At 39.9% G+C, this 20,400-nt stretch overlaps 1 protein-coding gene across 1 annotated transcript; it reads right to left on the minus strand.

Moving 5' to 3' along the window:
* Positions 1-4,530: 4,530 nt before the first annotated feature.
* On the minus strand, positions 4,531-20,332 carry ALG12 (ALG12 alpha-1,6-mannosyltransferase). The gene is made up of 10 exons (XM_069850238.1): positions 20,244-20,332; positions 15,420-15,606; positions 15,136-15,268; positions 14,429-14,602; positions 12,413-12,607; positions 11,011-11,114; positions 10,286-10,509; positions 9,490-9,659; positions 9,221-9,296; positions 4,531-5,857 (listed from the first exon to the last, which is right to left on the minus strand). The coding sequence occupies exons 2-10, from the start codon at positions 15,579-15,581 to the stop codon at positions 5,626-5,628; spliced, it is 1,470 nt and encodes a 489-aa protein (XP_069706339.1). The 5' UTR covers positions 15,582-15,606; positions 20,244-20,332; the 3' UTR covers positions 4,531-5,625.
* Positions 20,333-20,400: the final 68 nt, after the last annotated feature.

Here is a 20,400-nt window from a genome sequence, read left to right on the forward strand (position 1 = left end):
ATACTTTGTAGTACTAAAGGAAGAAGTGAAGATCTGCAATAGCCTTTTCAAACAACCCAAGTCTTGTGAAGGGTATATCATGAAAAGTGTCTACGGGGTCTGTATTATGCTCCAGAAACCTGTGATAATGCTTTAACCCTTTCCATTTGCCCTCTTTCCCTACCCATAAAGTAAATGTGAAGGAAACCCTTTTGAGTGCAGAATCTGGCCACTGAGCATTTATCAGGAATACTTGTACCTTCTCCTTGAAGCTCCCCAATAACATCTTCTGAATTCATAAAGAACTGAAATCTCAGTCTAGAGCAGATTAAATTCCAGGATAAGGATATAATTGATTAAATGTAGATAAGGATGACAAGGTCAAAGTACACCTTGTAGTAGTTTACAGTTGTTGAGAGATGTGTCTTAAAGTGGCATTTTTTTTTTTGTCACTATACAGAGCTGACTATAACAAACTTGCATTTAGGTCCAAACACAGGAAAAGTAAACATATAGTTGGCAAATAACACTTTCTAATTCCAGATTATTTAGATATTGTAAATCAAGCATTGTAGTCTTCCACAAATATATTCATTCTTTGCTTTATTCTTAGTGACAAGAAAGAGTGGATCTTTATCTTCTTGGTTTCCTTGCAAAACTGACCTAGAAGTGCTTAATTTCATTACCTGAGTATGCCAACCAGAAACAGTATTCACAGTGATATCTCCAGTTCAGGTACCAATTTGGATTCCAAGGGCTAGATTGATGTTGAAGCTGTACCTGCCACTTTTTTTTTATTTTTATTTTTTCCCTCTGTATGGACCTGCTTCCTCCTTCTAATTTCTTGATTTAAATTGGCAGTTTAAAGGAAGGGATGGACTTCATTTCAGAGAGCATTTTTAGCTTGTGCTTGACATAACGACACAAATCAAGCTTTGGTACAGAACCAAGAGCAGTTGCAGGTGAAATAAAGCAGAATTTTTGTGACTACCTGTGACAGTAAGATGTAGAATTTCAGAAGAAGCTACATGTCCTTGCTTCATGAACAAAGGTCTGAAATGAACAAAAGGAGTTGTACTTGCTCATGTTTATCTAAAGAGCTGATATAAAATAAGTAGCTACATATAAAACGCATCAATGACAGTTAGGAGTCATGTGTATTTAAATAAATGAAGTAAAGCTTTACAGAGGTATTTTTTGTCATTTAGCTTAAGGAACTTTTACAAACACCCTTTTAATATGACCATTCTGTGTCATATGTTAAGCAGATAGCAATACACTCAATTTAAGAGATACCTGAGACTAATTATGTAACCAGCTAACTGAGAAGGCTTTGGCTTAACGGTTTTATTGTCATCGATGGTAAACTCAAGCAAAACTCGGTTTTGCTTTTTTCTTGCAAAGAGTGGAGTAATTTGAAAGACTTTGAATTCTAAATTACAAGAAAAACTCTAGGGAGGGCAGAAGAGAAGTATTTAAGAATGAGCACAGGTAATAAAGTGAGGAAAACAATGCTAGACTTCAGTATGAAGTCTCTTAAAAATGAAAAAGTGCTCTGGGATGCATGGAAACACATTCTTCCACTCAAATTGAGATAATGCAAACAAGTGCTTAAATCTTGTATGACCTTTCAAGCTCCTTAGCCTTATGGAAAGAACAAGTATTCAGGAAGACAGGAACGGTCCTAGAACAGTTTTAACTGCAGTATGAGAGGCAGCGCAATCTCAATCTCGATCACCTGAACGTGTAACCTGTCTTAGCAAGGAGATGTGTGGAAGGGGCAGGGAATGAGAAAACGGAGTGTGACCAGTATATCAAAGCGTGATCTGCAGTTTACACTTGCATTGAGGTATCATTGGCTGGAGTGAAATGCACAGCAAAAGAAACAACCTGAGATTCATTCTGGCTTTTCTAAACCTTGACAAATAAATATACTTTATGTCAGATCCAGTACAACTCTTCTCCAGGTCCCCTCACCCTAAATTTCCTCTTCAGAGAGAAGACCTATAGTAAGTACTTACGGCAGGTGTAAGGTAAATATAGTCTAATATTTTTTCCCAGTTCTGAACCTGTTTTGAAACAGCTTTTACTTTCAGCATCCAAAAATGTCCTCAGTCAATGAGTTCTAATTTTTTTCATGCAATTACTTTATTAGTTTTACAACACAGGGTGTTCTAAATCTCAGGCTATGAGACGGTGATTATTTGCCATCTCTGGGTGAAATGGCATGGTGACATGTTTGTGTCCCAATCATTTGTTAGCTTTGCTCTTTACAGGAACAAACGTTGCTTGTAAGAAATAAAAGTCAGACTTCAAAAAGCTAGACAACATTTGACCTTTGGGGAGTTTAACAAGACATCATAAAATAAACCTCATTCTACAGCAGCAAAATACATTAAATTTTAGAATCATTAGGTTGGAAATGACCTCTAAGATTATCAAGCCCAACCATCAGCCCAACACCACCATGCCTACTAAACCATGTCACAAAGTGCCACATCAACATGCTTTTTGAACACCTCCAGGGATGGTGACTCTACCCCTTCCCTGGGCAGCCTGTGCCAATGCTTGACCACTCTTTCAGTAAAGAAATCTTTCTTACTATCCAGTCTAAACCTCCTCTGATGCAACTTTAAGCCATTCCCTCAAGACCAACACCCACCTCACTGCAATCTCCTTTCAGGTAGAGTGTGAGACAGTCTCCCCTCAGCCTGTTCACTGCATTTTATTTAAAACTCCATTCTGTGTTTAAATGTCATAGATCTAACAATTTATAGATGAACAGTACTGTCTGTCTTTTGCTTTATGCAGGTTAATTCAACCCTCAATTACCTAATGCTCACCCTATTTCTGCTTTTATTAAAAGAAGATATAATCTAAGCTAGGGTTTGTCATCAGCCAAGACAAAAGGTTTTTTTCCTTTAAGAACTTGAATAGTGATGAGATATTTATTACTATGAAGTCCCTTCAAAAATTCCGCCAACTAGGTTCTCGGTGTCTTTCTTACCTGCAGCAGTCATGCAGTAACTTGAGGCTCCTCCCTATGTCCCCCAAATGCAGAATTTCCAATACCCCACTTCAAGTCTGAAGAAGGGACGAGAAACTTCCTTAACGCTCTCTTACATCTAAGGGATCTTAAACCCACTCTTTCTTTGCTGGAAGTACACTGAATTGTAATTATGCTAAAGAACAAACTAAACTCTCTGTTTCTTGTAGAACTAAAGAAAGACAACACAGGACTTTGAGATTAGAAAGAGTCATTTGAGAGAAAGGAAAGATAGCTTTAGTTTCAGTTCCAAGGACTGTTTATGGAAAGCAGTCTTTGCAAGCTGGAAAAACCGCAGCACTCCATGTTTGACAGCTGCCCCTTCCTATTCTGTGTGTGGGCTACCATACAGTAATCATGGCCTGTGTTGGAGGGGGTTATCCCTGCTGTCACGAAGTCCTGCAGCCACTGGTGCTGCATGCATCACATGGGCCCTTTGCCTACAAACAAGCAGGTTGCAGGTGTCAAAACTGAACACTTTTCAAGAACAGTGCATGCAGAGCAAGCTGCAACAGGACCAAAGAAAACTTCAGACACTGTTCAAAACTGCACTCCAGTATCTCTTTCCTGTCTCTTTGTATGTATTTTACCTTTCTTTACCCCAAACAGACACACTAACCAGGCCAATCTGAGCTGATAGCTTCTCCTTTTATCAGCAGTGAAATCTGTGAGCAGCGGTAGACACTTGCCACACTTGAACACCATCACTAGTGTAAGAAGTCCAACAGGTAGCATCCAGACTCCAGAACCAAAGTCTATGGCATGGCAGGACCCCGAGAGCTGTGTGTGTCTGACACTCAGCAGGATTAAACTCTTAATATGCCCAATGTCCTCTGCCACTTCGGCAATTAGCTCGAGATGTCTGTTACAAGCTTAACAGCCCTAGGTTTTCTCTGAAGTTAATAGAAGTAAATTTCTGCTGGGGGATTCTGACTACCAGGGATCTGGAAAGTTGGAGTAACTACACCTAGCTTCAGCAGTGCAGCTTGGGCGGGATAAATCTCAGTTTAGGTTCTTGAGTTGTGGATTACAGTGTGGGGGAGTTACATGAAGTCAATGATTAGGCTTAAGACAAATGCCTACATCCTTATTCAAAAGTTTTCCTTCCCACTGTTCCAAATTCTCAGCTATTTATTTGCATGTGTATTTCCTTCTGTCTTGTGAATTGTTTGATGTTCACATCGGCTCTGGAGGAAGCTGGAGGAGTTTTCTTCCAAAGACAAGTCAAATAGATAATATTCAAGTGTTTTCAGTTTCAAGAGCAGCCAGGGACCAGACCAACAAGTTCTGCAGGTTGCCTAGGTCAGACCTGCTCAGCCTGAGGAAATGCAACAGCAACAGCCTCCCACGGGGGAGCAGGCTCCACCCCACCAGATCAGTTCTTCTGATACATGATCTAGAGGATAAAAAGAAAACATGGTCCTAAAAACTGAAATGTACACAGGTGAAGGTAGTTCCTGAATAAAGTACACTTCTAAGAGTAAAAAAAAACCCAAACCACTTGATTAATAAGAACTTTTTACTCAAGTTTTCAGTCATTAAGGAATAGTTTTCTGCCCGTGATTATTTCAGCAATATTGACTTTTTACATTAATGGAGCTCCTGTCATTATAACTGGCCCTGACCAAAACTTTTTTCCTTAGTTTACCCCTTAACTTGTTCCATTCAGCAAACTAATCAGACATCCTTAACAAAAACATCTAAAAGAACAGACTACAGAGCATGCTTATTTTATTCTAGTTTACAGAATTCAACACATGGCACATTATTCCTTTCCAAAGGGACTACCTAATGGAAAAAAAGCAAAACAGCACCTATTTTCTTAAAGTATACTCAAGTGAATATTTTCATAGGTAAGCTTTTGTGCTGCAAATTAAAATAATATCATTACAGCAGAAGAGGGAAACATTATTTTAAAAATTTTTTCCTGTAAAATCTAATTTGCTGCTTATTCATGAACTTTTCGAATAAAGCTAACCATCCTTTAATACTCAAATCTGTTACGAGACAGTGCTTGTCAAGAGGTCTGACTGCTTTTTAAGTGACTTCCACTTTAATTAGTTTGGTAGCCTACAGGGCACAATTAGGTATTGTGATAAAGCTACAATAAGTATGGCTTTCCTATAGGTTGATAACATCATTAAGTTTCAGACGGGCAGCCTAACAACTGAGGGGGTTACAATTCTGCAGATACATCAAGTAATAAATCTTTGCACACACAGATTACATATCAAATTATTGCCGTAGCACAAACCTGTTCCATTATGCATCTTATATAGGACAATTAGGACATGCCTGCATTACGTTATAAAACAGACAGCTACCCAAACCAAGTAGGCAGGTTTTACTGAATACCACTAAACTTGTCGGTAGCCTCTCTCAAACATCTAATACAACTTGGTATTTGAATATATACTGACTAGGAATGCATTGCAGTATTCATGTAAGAAACATGACAAAGCTAAATACTGACTGGTAAAGAGCTTTTCCATGCCTTTCCACAGAGGCTGAATTGCAGTGCTGGAATTACAATTTGCTGCTGTCTTAGACCATTCTGTAATCAGCAACATTACATCAAAAGACGTACTTAAAATTCACCGTCAAGATGACAGAGGAAGTTTTTCCAACAGTACTAATTTTGGTTTCAAGTTTAAAGTAAAAGGAGGTAGTGCAGTAAGGTTCAACCCAATTTTACTGATGCCAGGTATATTTGCCAGTGGCCTGTGGGTTGTCTTGTAATGTGATATTTGAAGAGGGTTTGTTTCCATCAGTATGTGTGTGTAAGAAAACATCAACTGGTCTCCAGGTTTAACATCTTCTCTTTTGTCATACCTGTAAAGAATAAAGAAGGCTTATTTACATTCCTTTCTTTACATATTAAACACCTCCATTATCACAAGGGCACGTAGCATCCAAGACGAAACATGCAAGGAACTGTAACATTCTCAGTTATAGCTCTTGATTAAACTAACTAGTACTAGAGGAGGAAATAGTATTTTTGAAGAACGTAGGGAGCCAGGCATTCCATATAAGTCTTCCCGTTGCTCCTAGTCTGTAGCACTGCACAGGGTTGTTGTGCCCCAAGTGCAGGACCCAGCATTTGGCCTTGTTAAACCTCATGCCATTGGACTCTGCCCAGCGGTCCAGCCTGTTCAAATCCCTTTGCAGAGCCTCCCTACCCTCCAGCAGATTGACACTTCCACCCAGCTTAGTGTCGTCTGCAAACTTGCTAAGGGTGCACTCGATGCCTTCATCCAGGTCATTGATAAAGACACTGAACAGGGCTGGACCCAGCACTGAGCCCTGGGTCCACCCCAAAACACCCTGCTGACCACTGTTAGGTGTGCTTCCAGAAGTGGGAGACCTGGATTCAAACCTTGGCTCTATTCCCATAAAAATGTTCTAAGCTCATGCTGGGTAATGGTCCAGAAAACAGAGGTTAAGATGGAGATTGCTTCCTTTTAGTTTGTTTACGACAAGACAGTCTTAGGCATCTACCTACAGAAGAGCAACCATGCCCTGTAACCCAAGAGAAGAGCAGTGCCCAATTTATTGCCCTTTTCTGTGAACTGCATTCTACCAGCTTTCAGAGCTCCTCTTCTTAGGCACCCGATTCCTCCCACACATTTCACAAGCGACTTACTCAGGGCTGTGGCTTTCCTTACAGGCACGGACACTGGCAGAGAAGCAGCGCAATCCCAACCCTACATATTCTTAAATGCACCTAAGAGTACACCCAGGCTGCATCTTCCACCACCTTTCTCTCTGCAGACCAGGCCTCTCATCTGCATGAATTCTCTAGAAAGCTGGAAATAACCTCAATTTATATTTTTACAACAGTCTCCAACAGCAGCAGTCATCAAGATTTAAGATATTTAAAGCAAGTACCCTTCAGAAAACTAGAGGATTTGTGTGGATTGCTAGCTTAAGATCTAGCAACCTAGAACAAACCACCAGCTGACAGAATCAAGAAGTACAAAAAACATACAATGTAGAATTAGACTTCCCACACTAAGCAAATGCTTTCTTCTTCTTCTGAAAAAATAAAACTTGCACACTAATTTCATCTGCTATTTCCACAAAGATCACAGAACCGCTTAGGACGGTACACTGCTCAAACTGGCAAAAAGAATGGCACACTTCGTTACAACTTTACCAACTACTAATTTTGCATTTTCTTCATCAGCAAATGAAAGGCCTTTCACTTGGCTGCAAGCATTTCTGAATTTTATTATTTTTACATACTTTAAGCTTACACAGCATATTTATTCCTGGTTCAAAGAGACTGTGCTAATTGCAGACAAGATTGTAACACCTGTCCTGTGTAAGAACCTGCATCAAGCTTCTTTCAATCACACTTGGAAGAAAAATAATGGATCACTTGCATTTTTCTTGAGGCAAACAGATCTAATCTGAGCATGCTGCTGAAAGCCATTAACTTTCAGACACTTTTATTTATGGATTGAAGTTATCCTGATGAATCATCAGCCTTCATAGCCACTCCATCCATAAATCTGTTTTCACCTGATGTACACAGCCTATGAAAATACTGAATTAGTTTTCAGCCATCTGAAAGGCTGTCATTTCACTGGGTAAAGAGAAAAAAGGACAGCTGGTGCCACTAAACTTTGCACTGTTGTGCTGTTAGACAAAGTGGTAGTCCTGTGTGTGATGCTCAGGTGTGGATTTTGCCTGATTTTCTTTAATCTGAATCTTTATGATGAATCAGCCCTCCCTTGAGGCATTTTTATGATGAGTAAAGATAAAAGTGAAAGAGACAAACGGCTCTGTAGCTGCAACACTATGTAACATCCATTACTGACAGAGATATTATCTGTTCACCTTCCAATCCCACTACACCACAGCCTTGCAAGCCCCAGACAATCCAAGCACCGCCACCTAAAAAAGCCCATTGAGATTAAGAGTAGTACTCAGAGTAGTGTGTGTACATAAGTATATTAAAAAAAAGAGATAGGAATGGCTGGACTTGATGATCCAAGAGGTCGTTTCCAACCTGGTGATTCTATGATTTTAGCTTTCATGCATGTTCTACCACTTCTACTCTAATAGCTTAATGTCTCCTCCTGGCTGTTCATGGCTTAAGACTTTATCTAGATTGAACACTAAAAAAACAATTTGAAATAAATATCGTATTGGTAGCTATAAAGGCATTTCAGCTTTAAACTGTCCGTGCTATCACAATGTTATGAGAGAGCACAGAAATAATACACAGGAAGCTTGATTTTTTTAATCCCCGCTTCTTTCTCGTTATTTCCAAAATACTTTTATCTCTAAACATACCAATAATTAAACTATTTTTGTTCATCTGATCCTGAAGACAGTAACAGGGGAAAAAGAACTCCATATTCACAGCACTTAAACCAAAATCTGCTTGTACTGCTTTTGTTTTTTGTCTAGTGAGGCTTTGTATCACCCTCTGCTGAATCATTTTCGTTAAGGTGACATTTATGTTAGAAACCTACACTTCAGCTGAAAAGGTAGGTCTAAGAATCAGAAAGGTGCCTTTTTGTTACTGGCCTGCATCCTGAAAAGCCAAAGATGTCGTCCCACAAATGTCTCCCACTATTCAATATTCTGGTTCTTAAAACTGTGCACATCACTGCTGGTCATGGTAACAAAGCACTTAACTGCTTTCTCTCAGAGCTCATGAATGTGACTGACAGTCCACAACACCAGCTTCAATGACATCTACATGAAGGATGTTCCGCAAACAAAAAAAAGCATTGAATATTAATAGGCAGATAAGCTTCACATCGCCACACATCATTCAAAAACAAACAAAATGAGAAGATGCCCCCACAATTCTGTCAACAGCAGAAAAGTGTTCATCTACAGCTGTGTTTTGCAAGCTCTAATGAGGTATCAAATGTATCTGCATTAAAGATACTGGTGTTTTAGTAAACTACTAACTGTTTTGCAGTCTGATGGCTTTAAAAGATTCTACACTATTTAGACAAACCAGAACCAACCAAAACAATTTAAAAACATTGCAGCGCTCTATTTCTGAAATGGCAGCATACATAAAAATTCTCTGAAGATTCACATTGTTCTTGACCTGGCTTAATAAATACTCTGTACCAGAAAGCCTATCTGTGATACTTTCCCCTGTGCATACACAGAAGAATAAAAAGCAGGCTCCTGTCTCCAGATCAAAATACCTCATTCATAACATACCTCCAATCCGAATTGATTTCTAGAAACCGAGAAACTCCTGTTTGTGCTGCAGCCACATCAATATGAACAGAGACATCTACATAAATGAAGAAAACAAAACACAGTTTCAAAATTCTTCTAAGAACACTTTGATTAATAAATTAACAAAACAGTAACAGAAAAGGCGCGTGTAAATAGAATGAAGTAATATCCAGGTATGTAAAAACATACTAGCAAAAAACCCCTGCAACTGAAATTCAGCAAACATACTTCAAACCAGCTTTACGTACCTGCTGTTGAAGGTACCAACTCATGTAATTTCTGAATTGCCACTCCTCCAGGATAATTGAAATGGGAAACATATAAAGATGTTCCCGAATAAGCAGCATTAACGAGAAGATGCATTACAACAAAGAAAGATCCAAGTTTGTAAAGCCAGGATTTCCGGTAGTTATTCAGACTGTTGAGAGAAGTAAACACGAGTAAGAAGAAACCATTATTTTTCTTTCATACTGCATTTACAATCCAGTTCAGAAAGATAAACTTCTAGGGACACTGTGTTAGAATGTTCTCACTAGTAAAGCTAATACAAGCTAATGAAGAAAGCTAAGCATTTCTGTGTTTAAAACCTTTAGCTGTGAGTGCACTCTCTTTCAAAGAAGTTCAGAGTTTAACTTCAAATTTTTACTCAATATACCTAAGTTGAACCATTTAATATAAACTCAACGTTTCAAGAGCCCCACCTGTATATTAAACTGTCTCCTAAGGTAATTTATATTAACAACACAGTAGTACACTAAAACATGTCTTTTTCTCTGGTAGACAAACAGCATAACATTAAAATAAGGTCTGTATTCTTGACTCTGCTTCAGACTTGCCAAACGGTCCTCTGTCAAATCACTTAACTTTTCTTTGTCTCCATTTTCCTCATTACCATGTACCCATAATTGAATAGGTACAATGATACAGACCTCCTTTCTAAAGCATATGAAGATCTCAAGATAGAAAGAAGTGCATTAGAATAGTAATATTAGTTTTTCTTTTCTTTTGCATTTTCAGAGAGGAAAAAAACACTTTTGAACTTACATTCGTGAGCACATTTTAGCAGCCACTATGTTGAAGACCGGGAAGGTATATATGATGAAACGCAGCTCTTTGTGTGGGAGAAACGAATATAAGAAAATAAAGCCCAGTGCAGGCAAAAGTAGTATCCGAGTTCTCTTTTCTGTTACACCAAAAGGTACAAATATAATGCTGCATCCCAAAGCACGAGGCAGAGCTGAGTAGAAATACCACAAGAAGGGGGAGGTCTTCAAGGTGAAAAGGAGGGTTAAGGAAGGACGCTTTCGCTGCTAACAAGTAAAGAAACTGTTCTTTATGGAAGTTCATTCAAATTTTGCTATTTGCAGCATACTTTTGGTACATCACACACTTCCAAGCATTTGTTTTCCTCTGCTTTTTTCATTTGAGAAATAAAAGCACTTGCACTTGCCTAACTACATTCACATCACCCAACAGATGCACATTAGATGGTGCTAATGATGGGTAACATGAAAAACCGAGGGGAAAAAAGCTGGCCTTATGTTTATGGAACATAAATTAGCAAAAAGGGAAAGCATCAGCAGAGGAAAGTTAAAATCTATGGAAAGATCTAAGAAACAGACATTGCCTCATAGCCTTTAAATGATGAAATAATAGCTGAAAAGTAGAATTTAACACCATAACTGAGCATCAGGAACAGGTTACACCAAGTCTTTGCTTTGGCTCATAGTGTTTAATAGATCATTTTCCCTGGACATTTCAAAGGATACTCCCCAGCTGGAACTTTTGTTTAAAACTGTGTTATACCAGAGCACTTTTCCTTCAGGCCACACAAGTTGCCTCCAAAATAGAGAATCCACAGCAACAGTTACCCCTAAAAGAATTAAAAAAATACAAATCTGTGCGAATTAAAAGCTAGGGGAAAGCAAACTAGCACATCCAAACTGCACATTCAGTAATAAGATCAACATAAACTGAAACATACATTGCAAGCCTCAGCTAAAGCCAGAGAAGTCCAGATCTGTTTGTCTTGCAGTGGAAATGCAGGGGGGGAGAGACTTCTTAATAGAAGCACTGACAAAAGCACGTTAAATAGGAATCTGATTGAGATTTGCCCCACACCAACCCCAGGTGTGAAAAACAGTGGTTTAATTAAAGTTTAGTTTAAAAGAATATTAGAGCATTATATGTAATAAATGGTAAGAAACTGGGCTTAACTTCAAATGGTACTAAACGGAATTTTATTGTAAAGCTAAGTTAAGAAAAACAAACTGTAGAAGTTTGCTATTATTTATTAGGTGGGAGGGAAGAAAGAGTATAAGGGATGAAAGGCAAAAAGGCAGGAAGAGCAGCAAAATCTGTCCAGTCCCATCTCCTCCTCTCAGGTCGATGGCAACTGCTCTGGTATTTAAGAAGTTTGTCCAGAGAGGGAATGGGAATACTAGCGACTAATTCCTGTTGGACCTCCAAACTCTTATACTGTGAGATGCCTCCAAGTGCATGTGGCACAGTCTTTTACTGTGTGTACTGTCCATACTTTGGAAGAGATAGCACACTACCAGAGGTCACCATCAGGCATCTGACAACAGCATTTTTAATTAGGTAGGCTGGCAGAGAAGCTTAAAGTATTTACAGGTATATGCAAGAGCGTTCCACAGATGGACAGAGACAAGGAGATTTTTCAACCTCTCTAGCATGGATAATCACTCAAGCTATTAAAATTAACGTAATAAACAGAGCTGAACTGTGGCTTTTCCCACAACCCTCTAGCTCCATATCCCTGTCTGTCACAATGTTTTACTTTATCCTGGGATTCAGCTAATTGTCTTGGCAATAAATACTACAACTGGTAATGCACATGTAGCTACAGCCAAGTACTAACTATACTGAAGTCAACTTGCATGTCTAAGCCTTTTTAAGATCAGGATATTGTACTGCAAGCATCTAGAGGCAGGGATCACAGTATCTTTCTACTGCTCCTTCCACACCTAGTTCCTTATATAGAATTTTCCAGAGGTAAATAACTCTGACATATTACTAGAAAATGGAATAAAAAAAAAAAAAAATTAAAAAAAAGCCCTAAGGGCCAGATCATCAGAGAAGTCAGTCACATCTCCAGAATTCCACTGAGCTTAAATCGTGGCATTTTTTTTCCCCCAAGTGAACACTTACCCAACCAAAATATGCCAGCAGGAACAGCATGGGAAAGCACCTTGAATATGGAGACTCTTTTAGTTAATAATGTCACAAGGAGCATGAGGCCTAAAAATAGGCAGAGCTCTGATCTGAAGACTATAATTGCCAAAGCTGAGAACCAAATGAACGGCCTTTGCTTCTGCTGTATCCAAAATGTCAATGCCAAGAGTACTGGAAAAATAAACAAAACAGACCATCTGACATGCTTTCTGAACGGCAACACTTTTCTCGGTGCTAGCATCTTGTTCCTCTAACTTCCCATCAATCCTCTCTCGGTCTTCCTACTGTGTCTAGTGCAGAAATTCTTCGCTAGCGAAATGTAATTTGGAACAACGCTCATCTTTCTACTTAAGTAATCCGGAAAAGTAGAACCACAGAAGCAACACATGCTAACTCTTCCTAGGCAGTGGATTTAGTAGTTTTTAGTGAAAAAAAAAAAAAGGTAAAACAAACCTCAAGGGAGTGATAAAAGCCTCTGACACTACGATTTATAATTATTACTGCTCAGTATCACCTGAAGGGTTTATTCTCTTGGCTAAGAATATCCTGTATACTAGTGAGACCACTCCACGAATACTGTGTTCAGTTCTGGGCCCCTCACCACAAGAAGGATGTTGAGGCTCTGGAGCGAGTCCAGAGAAGAGCGACGAAGCTGGTGAAGGGGCTGGAGAACAGGCCTTATGAGGAGCAGCTGAGAGAGCTGGGGGTGTGTAGCCTGGAGAAGAGGAGGCTGAGGGGAGACCTCATTGCTCTCTATAACTACCTAAAAGGAAGTTGTGGAGAGGAGGGAGCTGGCCTCTTCTGCCAAGTGGCAGGGGACAGGACAAGAGGGAATGGCCTCAAGCTCCACCAGGGGAAGTTTAGGCTGGACATTAGGAAAAAAATTCTTCACAGAAAGGGTCATTTGGCACTGGAACAGGCTACCCAGGGAGGTGGTTGATTCACCTTCCCTGGAGGTGTTTAAGGGATGGGTGGACAAGGCACTGAGGGGCATGGTTTAGTGTTTGATAGGAATGGTTGGACTCGATGATCTGGTGGGTCTTTTCCAACCTGTTGATTCTATGATACAGAAACCCATTTCAAATATGAGAACAAGAGTACAGACTACTGCTCAGGAAGAAAGAACTATAAATTTGTGTGTTTGGTTAGCTGGAGACGCACCAGATCTCTACAGATGAAGCTGCCTCTACTTTTTCACCATTTAAATCACACGATAACACTGACTACACAGTAAAGCGGTCATGTTCCTAAGGAAAATGTGTGAAATATTAATAGTGCAAAACCATGAAACTTGTTATTTTTTAATACCTGCAGAAATTACTCGAAAAGTTTCTTACTTCACAGTCTTTGCCTGACAATTCAACTGCTTTTTTTTTGTTTTTCAGGTCTGATCTATACAGGTCCTTACACCAGCCTCATGATTTTACTACCTGAACAACTTGCACTGAAGTATTAAGTGACTCAGCTAATATTTGTCACATGTGGTTAATCTTCCCTCTCATCATCTCTGGGGAAAACTGATTTCCTTCTCCTTTCTTAAGTGTACAAACTGTCACAATTGTAGATAACTCCTCAAGAAGAAGGTGAGCTTGTTGCAGTGGGAGTTTGTCCCATAGTATTGTGAGAAAGCTGTTTCCTCTGTATACTGTGTTCACAGTTTTCTTCTGAACTGCAGGTGTACCTGCTGCCTTTTCAATAGTTCTACATTTTATGCATCAGATATGTGTACTTGAACATCCAGTTAATCAAAGCCATCTGATAAAAGTCCATAAATATTTGATTCAATAAAACTCGATTCAACACTCATTCTAAGCATGCACAATAAAAAAAAAAGAAAGAAATCACAGCTGCTTGTTTTCTAGTCTTGTCATCGTGCAATTTAATCAAGTACATCTATTAATTAGGTCTGACCGCACAGTTTCTGTGCTTTAAGTATTGACACATTTGAGAAGAACTTCTATATATCAAAATCATTCCTATGCGAATACTTACCAAAAGGAAGTGCAAACACATTAGGGAGGGTTCGTGTACAGTAAAACATGAAATGAAACTGAGTAACAGTGATGAGACAGAAGACTGTCGATGTAGTTGCTCCAAACTGTTTTCTAACTTCTTTCTGCAACTTCCATAATGTGTAAATCACACTGAGCCCCAAGCTTCCTCGGACTATTAGAAGAATATAAATGAGAAATGAATAATATCAGACAGATCACTGACAAACAACCACATTACATAAAGTAATGGGAAGAAGTTATGAAAAATAATACTGAAGATATCGCAACATAACCCACTTCAAAGAAAAACAAACAAACCCCAAATTTCTTCATTATTTGTCTATTTTAATCCACCTTTAACTTTGTGATACCTTTGCACAAAGGTCAATGCTTCTATGCCCAAATTAAACGATATTTTCTGAAGCATATACAGAAGTACACACAGGAGTGTATTCTCTGAAGACACTTGCTTTTTCTACACCATCTGACATTTGTTAGTGCAGACTTTCTCTGTCCTGTTAGGTACCCCAAAGAGGGCATGGAACTTCCATGCTGGCTCTAAGTACCTACAGTTTGTAAATTCCCTCATTAAGAAAAAGAACATCACATTTTAACCCTTGACTCAAACACTGAATATTACAACAATGTCACCCATCAGTCCAACAGCAAAAATATCTCTACTCTTACGATTTAAAGTTCTCATACCTATCAGCTGGGAGTAAAACTTGGACATTCTTAGAACAGAAAGTACATATATAGCTGGGCTGGAAAGAGCAGCAATAAAAATTGGTCCAAGGAACGTTCTTGGAACGACTCCGGGAAATTCATGGTGGTCATACTGCAAAAGGGAAAACATAAGTAAGACAGGCAAATCGGAACCAAACGCAAACTGGGATAAATCATAACAATGTTGCATTTATCCTACTCATATAGCAGGGAATTGTGATCTTTAACAGTGTCCAAGAAAGAATACCTTCCTTCCAATTTACCTTATCCAAGTCCAGTTGGTGGTACACCACATCATGGATAGCTTGTAGGTTAAAGCTCTCCTCCACTTTTGTAAAAGGACAGACAGTTAAATGAACAAAGGCGACAATAATCAGCAGCAGCAACGGGAATGACCGTCCACTTGAGCTCCGCTTCTGTGCCATTTGGGGCTTGAAATTCACATATATTCTATTATTGTTGAAAAGAAAATGAAAAGAAAACATAATAGCATGAATTGTGTACAAACAGAAAAAAAGAGATTGATAATGCAAGGAAAAAGTAGTACAGTTGTGTAAAAGTTTAAACAAAGGCTAATAAATCAAATAATACATCGAATTTTTCTTATATAGTCAATGAATCAAGTAGACAGCCAAAACCATATTCAGGCAGCATTTATGTCACCTTCTGTAAACGCAAAGACTTTAGTTTTCACCTAAAAAAATTCTGACAACATGGATCGTACCTAAGAAAGTATTTCCCATTCTGTTCCTTACTGCCACCACTGCCAAGAGGGCCACGTCAATCATGCCTGTGTTTTGTGGCAGAGATAGCTTCGTAATTTACTCTGACTTTAATAGCACGCTGGACTTACATGTGATCTTTAGAACATACTCTCACTTGTCTAGGACTCTGAAACTAGTGGGAGAGGAACCACAAGGATGAGTAATTGCTCAGCAGCAGCACTCTGATCTTCCGAGTTTGCCAGTGGCCAGGTCTAGAGACAGGGAGTGAAGGACAAAATCACCTTGGGCACCAGCACCATGTGTCATTATGGCATGAAATAGTCTGAATCCCATCCTTCGCACTGCTACCCAGAAAGCAAGGGCATTTTTCTCTAGTGCTTAGTTTCACAACACTGCTAAGCCATTCTTATGGTTCTATTTATGATGTATTTTATCATGATAGTAAAATCATGCAGGTGATGCTAAATAAGCATGAGTACTGCCATGAGTAAACAGTTCATCTTTTCTGGTTTCAAACTGCAAACCAGTTAAAAAAAAAACTACAAAGATATTTTCCATGATTATATCTAGCAAGAGCACAGTAATCTATTCCATATTCTTTTAATTTAAGTTTCCTACTTTTTCTAAGTTTACAATTTAATGAAGGACAAGATCTTGGTTATTGTTATTCTGGTCTCACAGAAACAAAATTTCAAATACAGCACCTTGAAGGTACAACCAGGGTTTTAGTTAGAGATGTTTTCTCCCGTGTTTTGGTCTAAATATGTCCAACAAACAGACGTAAGATACCTGGCATGTTTGCTACGATCACTTAGCAACTGCCTCCTACAGTTACCTTTTCTTGAATCGATGTTTGCCCTGATCATTAGTAAAAACAAATAGTGAGCTAATGTTCCTTATTTTCACAGCTAACACAAATAAATCCTGGAATTTGTGTACTTCATGTAAATTGCATGTCCCTCACTGATTGCATCTGTTTTTCTGATGATTATCACTTTTACAGACTGTAACTGAAGCTCTTGTCTTGGGCTCAAAGACAGTTATGTGGTAGGTCCTTACCATTTTTTGTTTGTTTTGCAATGTTAAGAACCTAAATAAATCAAACATCCCAGGAAGCGTGAAGTAGTCTTTATAACCTGTGCCTAGCGTTACTTCTTTATGAGGACAGATAAAAATGGTTTAAAGGACAGAATCCTTTTTCCACAGCAGTAATACGGAGGTACGGGACTGCATCACAAGCACTTCAAGAAGTGTATGGCAGAAATTCAGCCTTTTCACAAGGCAATTTATCTGGTACAAATTCTTACAAGACAAGAAAGCTCTCTTGTTGAATTCTCCAAACGTACCCAAGAGAAAAATGGATACCAAAGGATCAACCTGCTGCTGCACACAGCAACACGAGCATTTGAGGAGCTTGTGTCATGTGAAGCATCATGCAATATACCAGCAAAGCAGTTAACTCCTCACTTGCAATTCACAATGTCTTAACATTTCAGACATTTTAGGAGCCAATGAATCCTGATCAAAGCACTCAAGTGCCAAGGAGCTCTACTCCCTCCCAACCCCCTTATTAGTTGCGTGATAAAAAGACATTATCTTCACCTACAAATATTGCATTTATTATACTCTGATCACTCTACAATACGGCCTGCTCCCAATATCTTTAGCTGCTCACCACATAAATAATCAATACCCGACTTCCTAAATCACCAGAATGACAGTGAAACTGCATATCCCATTAACACAAGGCCTTTTTTTTTTATCTTATTGACTCTAATTCCTCTGCATGTCTGAGAAAAGTAAGCTTGCCAGCACACTCACAGATTTTGAAGATAATTATATGCATTAGACACACTGAGGTTCCCTGAAGGGAAACACTCTAGAAGATAAAAAACAAATCATGAAGACAACACCTAGGTTTCCGAGATAAAGCTTAATAAATTCAATAGTCTTGTCAAGATAACATGCACTGTCAAAACCCGATGCTTGATTTATCAAGGCAGGTAGATACTGAATTTGATATTTAAAATAAATATGCTACATAAAAGGGAAATATTTGCAACTACATCTTGTATTTTTAAATGCCAAAACCACAGAAACAGACTTTGACTTAATAAAAATAATTTAATAATGAAGGTTAGAGGAATATTGTAAGCAAATACAGTTTTATCTATCATTAACATTCAACAGCTTTCGAAAAATCTTCATCAAATCTGTACAACGTAGCCACAACTCCCTCCAGATGCCTATGTCAAGACTGAATCATAGAAAAGCAGAGATATCAAACAAAAAATTCATCCCTTGTTGAGATTAAACTGAGTGAAAATGAATTGTTTTCTTAAATTAAAAAAGGGTCAGACACTTACATAAAAAATGGTTTGTTCTTTTTCTATACTTTTTCTGTGAAAGTGTCATAGTTCTAGTAACGGACATTTTATCCTTCCCATGAAAATCCACCACATTTAGCTCACTTACATTTTCCAGACACTCTTCAGTTACAGATTGGCAGCCAAACTGCATGTTGAATCTGTCTACAGAGACTGTATTTTTACTCCCTCACAAGCTCCATATGGAAGCATCTAAGCAGAACCACCAAGATGGTCCAACCCCAAGGTCCTCCCTCTTCGGCTTGGTCTAGCTTTGCTAAAACCTATGTTGCATTATCTTCAATTTTCATGGTTTTGGTGTTTGTTTTTTTTGCTGTGCTTTAACAGCTCTTCTAACTTTAGTCTAAAGCTAACTGCTGAATGAGGTCAGATTTAAGCCTTACACTTGCTAGAATTGCTTTTTCCTCTTTTCTAAGAAGGAACACTACAGTTGCTATCCTTATACATATTTCCTCACGAGTCTGGGGAGCAGCTACAACATAAAATTTAAGTCAAAGAAGGTAAGAGAAAGTTGAGGCAGGAAACAAAGCCTGGGACAGCACCAGCCATGAAGGATACAACAAAGGATACAACATTCCCTCACAAGAGGGAACGGCCTCAAGCTCCACCAGGGGAGATTTAGGCTGGACATTAGGAAAAAAATTCTTCACAGAAAGGGTCATTAGGCACTGGAACAGGCTACCCAGGGAGGTGGTTGATTCACCTTCCCTGGAGATGTTTAAGGCACGGGTGGACGAGGTGCTAAGGGGCATGGTTTAGTGTTTGATAGGAATGGTTGGACTTGATGATCCGGTGGGTCTCTTCCAACCTGGTTATTCTATGATTCTATTCTATGATTCTATAGTTATATAGACAATGTCACTGTTCCAACTGGTGAAAAAACACACAGAACGCTCCGGACTGAAAAAAACACCAAACACCAAACCAACACGCTCCCCCTGCAACTCCTTAGCTAGCCTGCTGCCCCACCACTTTGCGAGCACCCTGTCCACCCCAAAAGCAGTGGTCTGACTGATACTGAAAACGCTGAGGAATCAACTCTCTGAGACTCATTTTGGGGTTCTAGAAAGCGAGCATCCTTTGTCAGGCCTGGGCAACGTGAGGGACTGATCGCCCTCAGTGACGTGCAACGAGACAAGAGCTGCTTACAGATGCACTTCACATTTATGTGCATATGTATATATATTCCTAGAAATCTTATGCATATTCTATTACTTTCCAAGGACTAATTTTAATGTTATTATGAACTTCATAAGAGTCAAAACTCTTGCTAATTTGGAACTTTGGAGCCAGCTCTATGCTTGGCCTTGCATCCGAGGTAGGGAAAGGCTACAGAAAGAGGAGGTTGCAGAAGAGACGTCTGTTCAACACAGATCATGCTTCACAGAAGACGCTACCATCTTGTGGCAATAGGACGAGGGGGAAAGGGTATAATCTGGAGAGGAACAGATTTAAAGTAGACATAAGAAGGAATTTCTTCATGATGCGGGCAGTGAGGCACTGGCACAGGTTGCCCAGGGAAGCTGTGGCTGCCCCATCCCTGCAGGTGCTCAAGGCCAGGCTGGATGGGGCATTGGGCAGCCTGAGCTAGAGGGAGGTGTCCCTGCCCATGGTAGGGGGGTTGGAACGAAATTATCTTTAAGGTCCCTTCCAACTCAGACCATTCTATGATTCTGACAGCGTCTGGAAAAACGCTGTCTGAAGAAAAACATGCTAACCGAGGTACATTCCGTGTAGCTTTCAACTCAAATGAAAGTTAACGCTACTTCAGCTCTAATAAGAAACATTCCACTTTCCGTAAGAACACCTACTTCTCGCGTCCCCCCCCCCCCCCCCAACCACAAGCCCCGGCTAAGGGAGGTGCCGCGCCGCGCCCGGAGCCTCAGGGCCACGGGGCCGGTTTGGCGCCACCGGGCGCTGCGGGACGAGCCCCCGCGGCCGCCGCCCCCCCCGCCCCGGGCCCGGCCGCACTCACCGCCCGCGCGCCCACGTGGCCGCCCCGCAGAGGGCGCCGGAGGAGGGGCGGGGAGGGCCGGCGGCGCGAGCGCTGCCGTCACGTGACCGCCTCCCGGCCCGCCATGTTGAGTGAGGGCAAAGCGCGCGCCCGGCAGCGAAAGGGGCTCGGAGGAGGG

Source organism: Phaenicophaeus curvirostris, chromosome 1, assembly GCF_032191515.1.
Source record: "Phaenicophaeus curvirostris isolate KB17595 chromosome 1, BPBGC_Pcur_1.0, whole genome shotgun sequence".
Taxonomy (NCBI): Eukaryota; Metazoa; Chordata; class Aves; order Cuculiformes; family Cuculidae; genus Phaenicophaeus; species Phaenicophaeus curvirostris.

Excerpts from the sequence above, each read along its gene's own strand:
- ALG12 (XM_069850238.1), bottom strand. The coding sequence starts at position 15,581 with ATGGCACAGAAGCGGAGCTCAAGTGGACGGTCATTCCCGTTGCTGCTG. Across the intron at positions 12,608-14,428 it reads TGTGTTTGCACTTCCTTTTG|TACTCTTGGCATTGACATTT; the intron begins GTAAGTATTCGC and ends TTATTTTTCCAG. Across the intron at positions 11,115-12,412 it reads TGCTGGCATATTTTGGTTGG|GGGTAACTGTTGCTGTGGAT; the intron begins GTAAGTGTTCAC and ends TAATTCTTTTAG.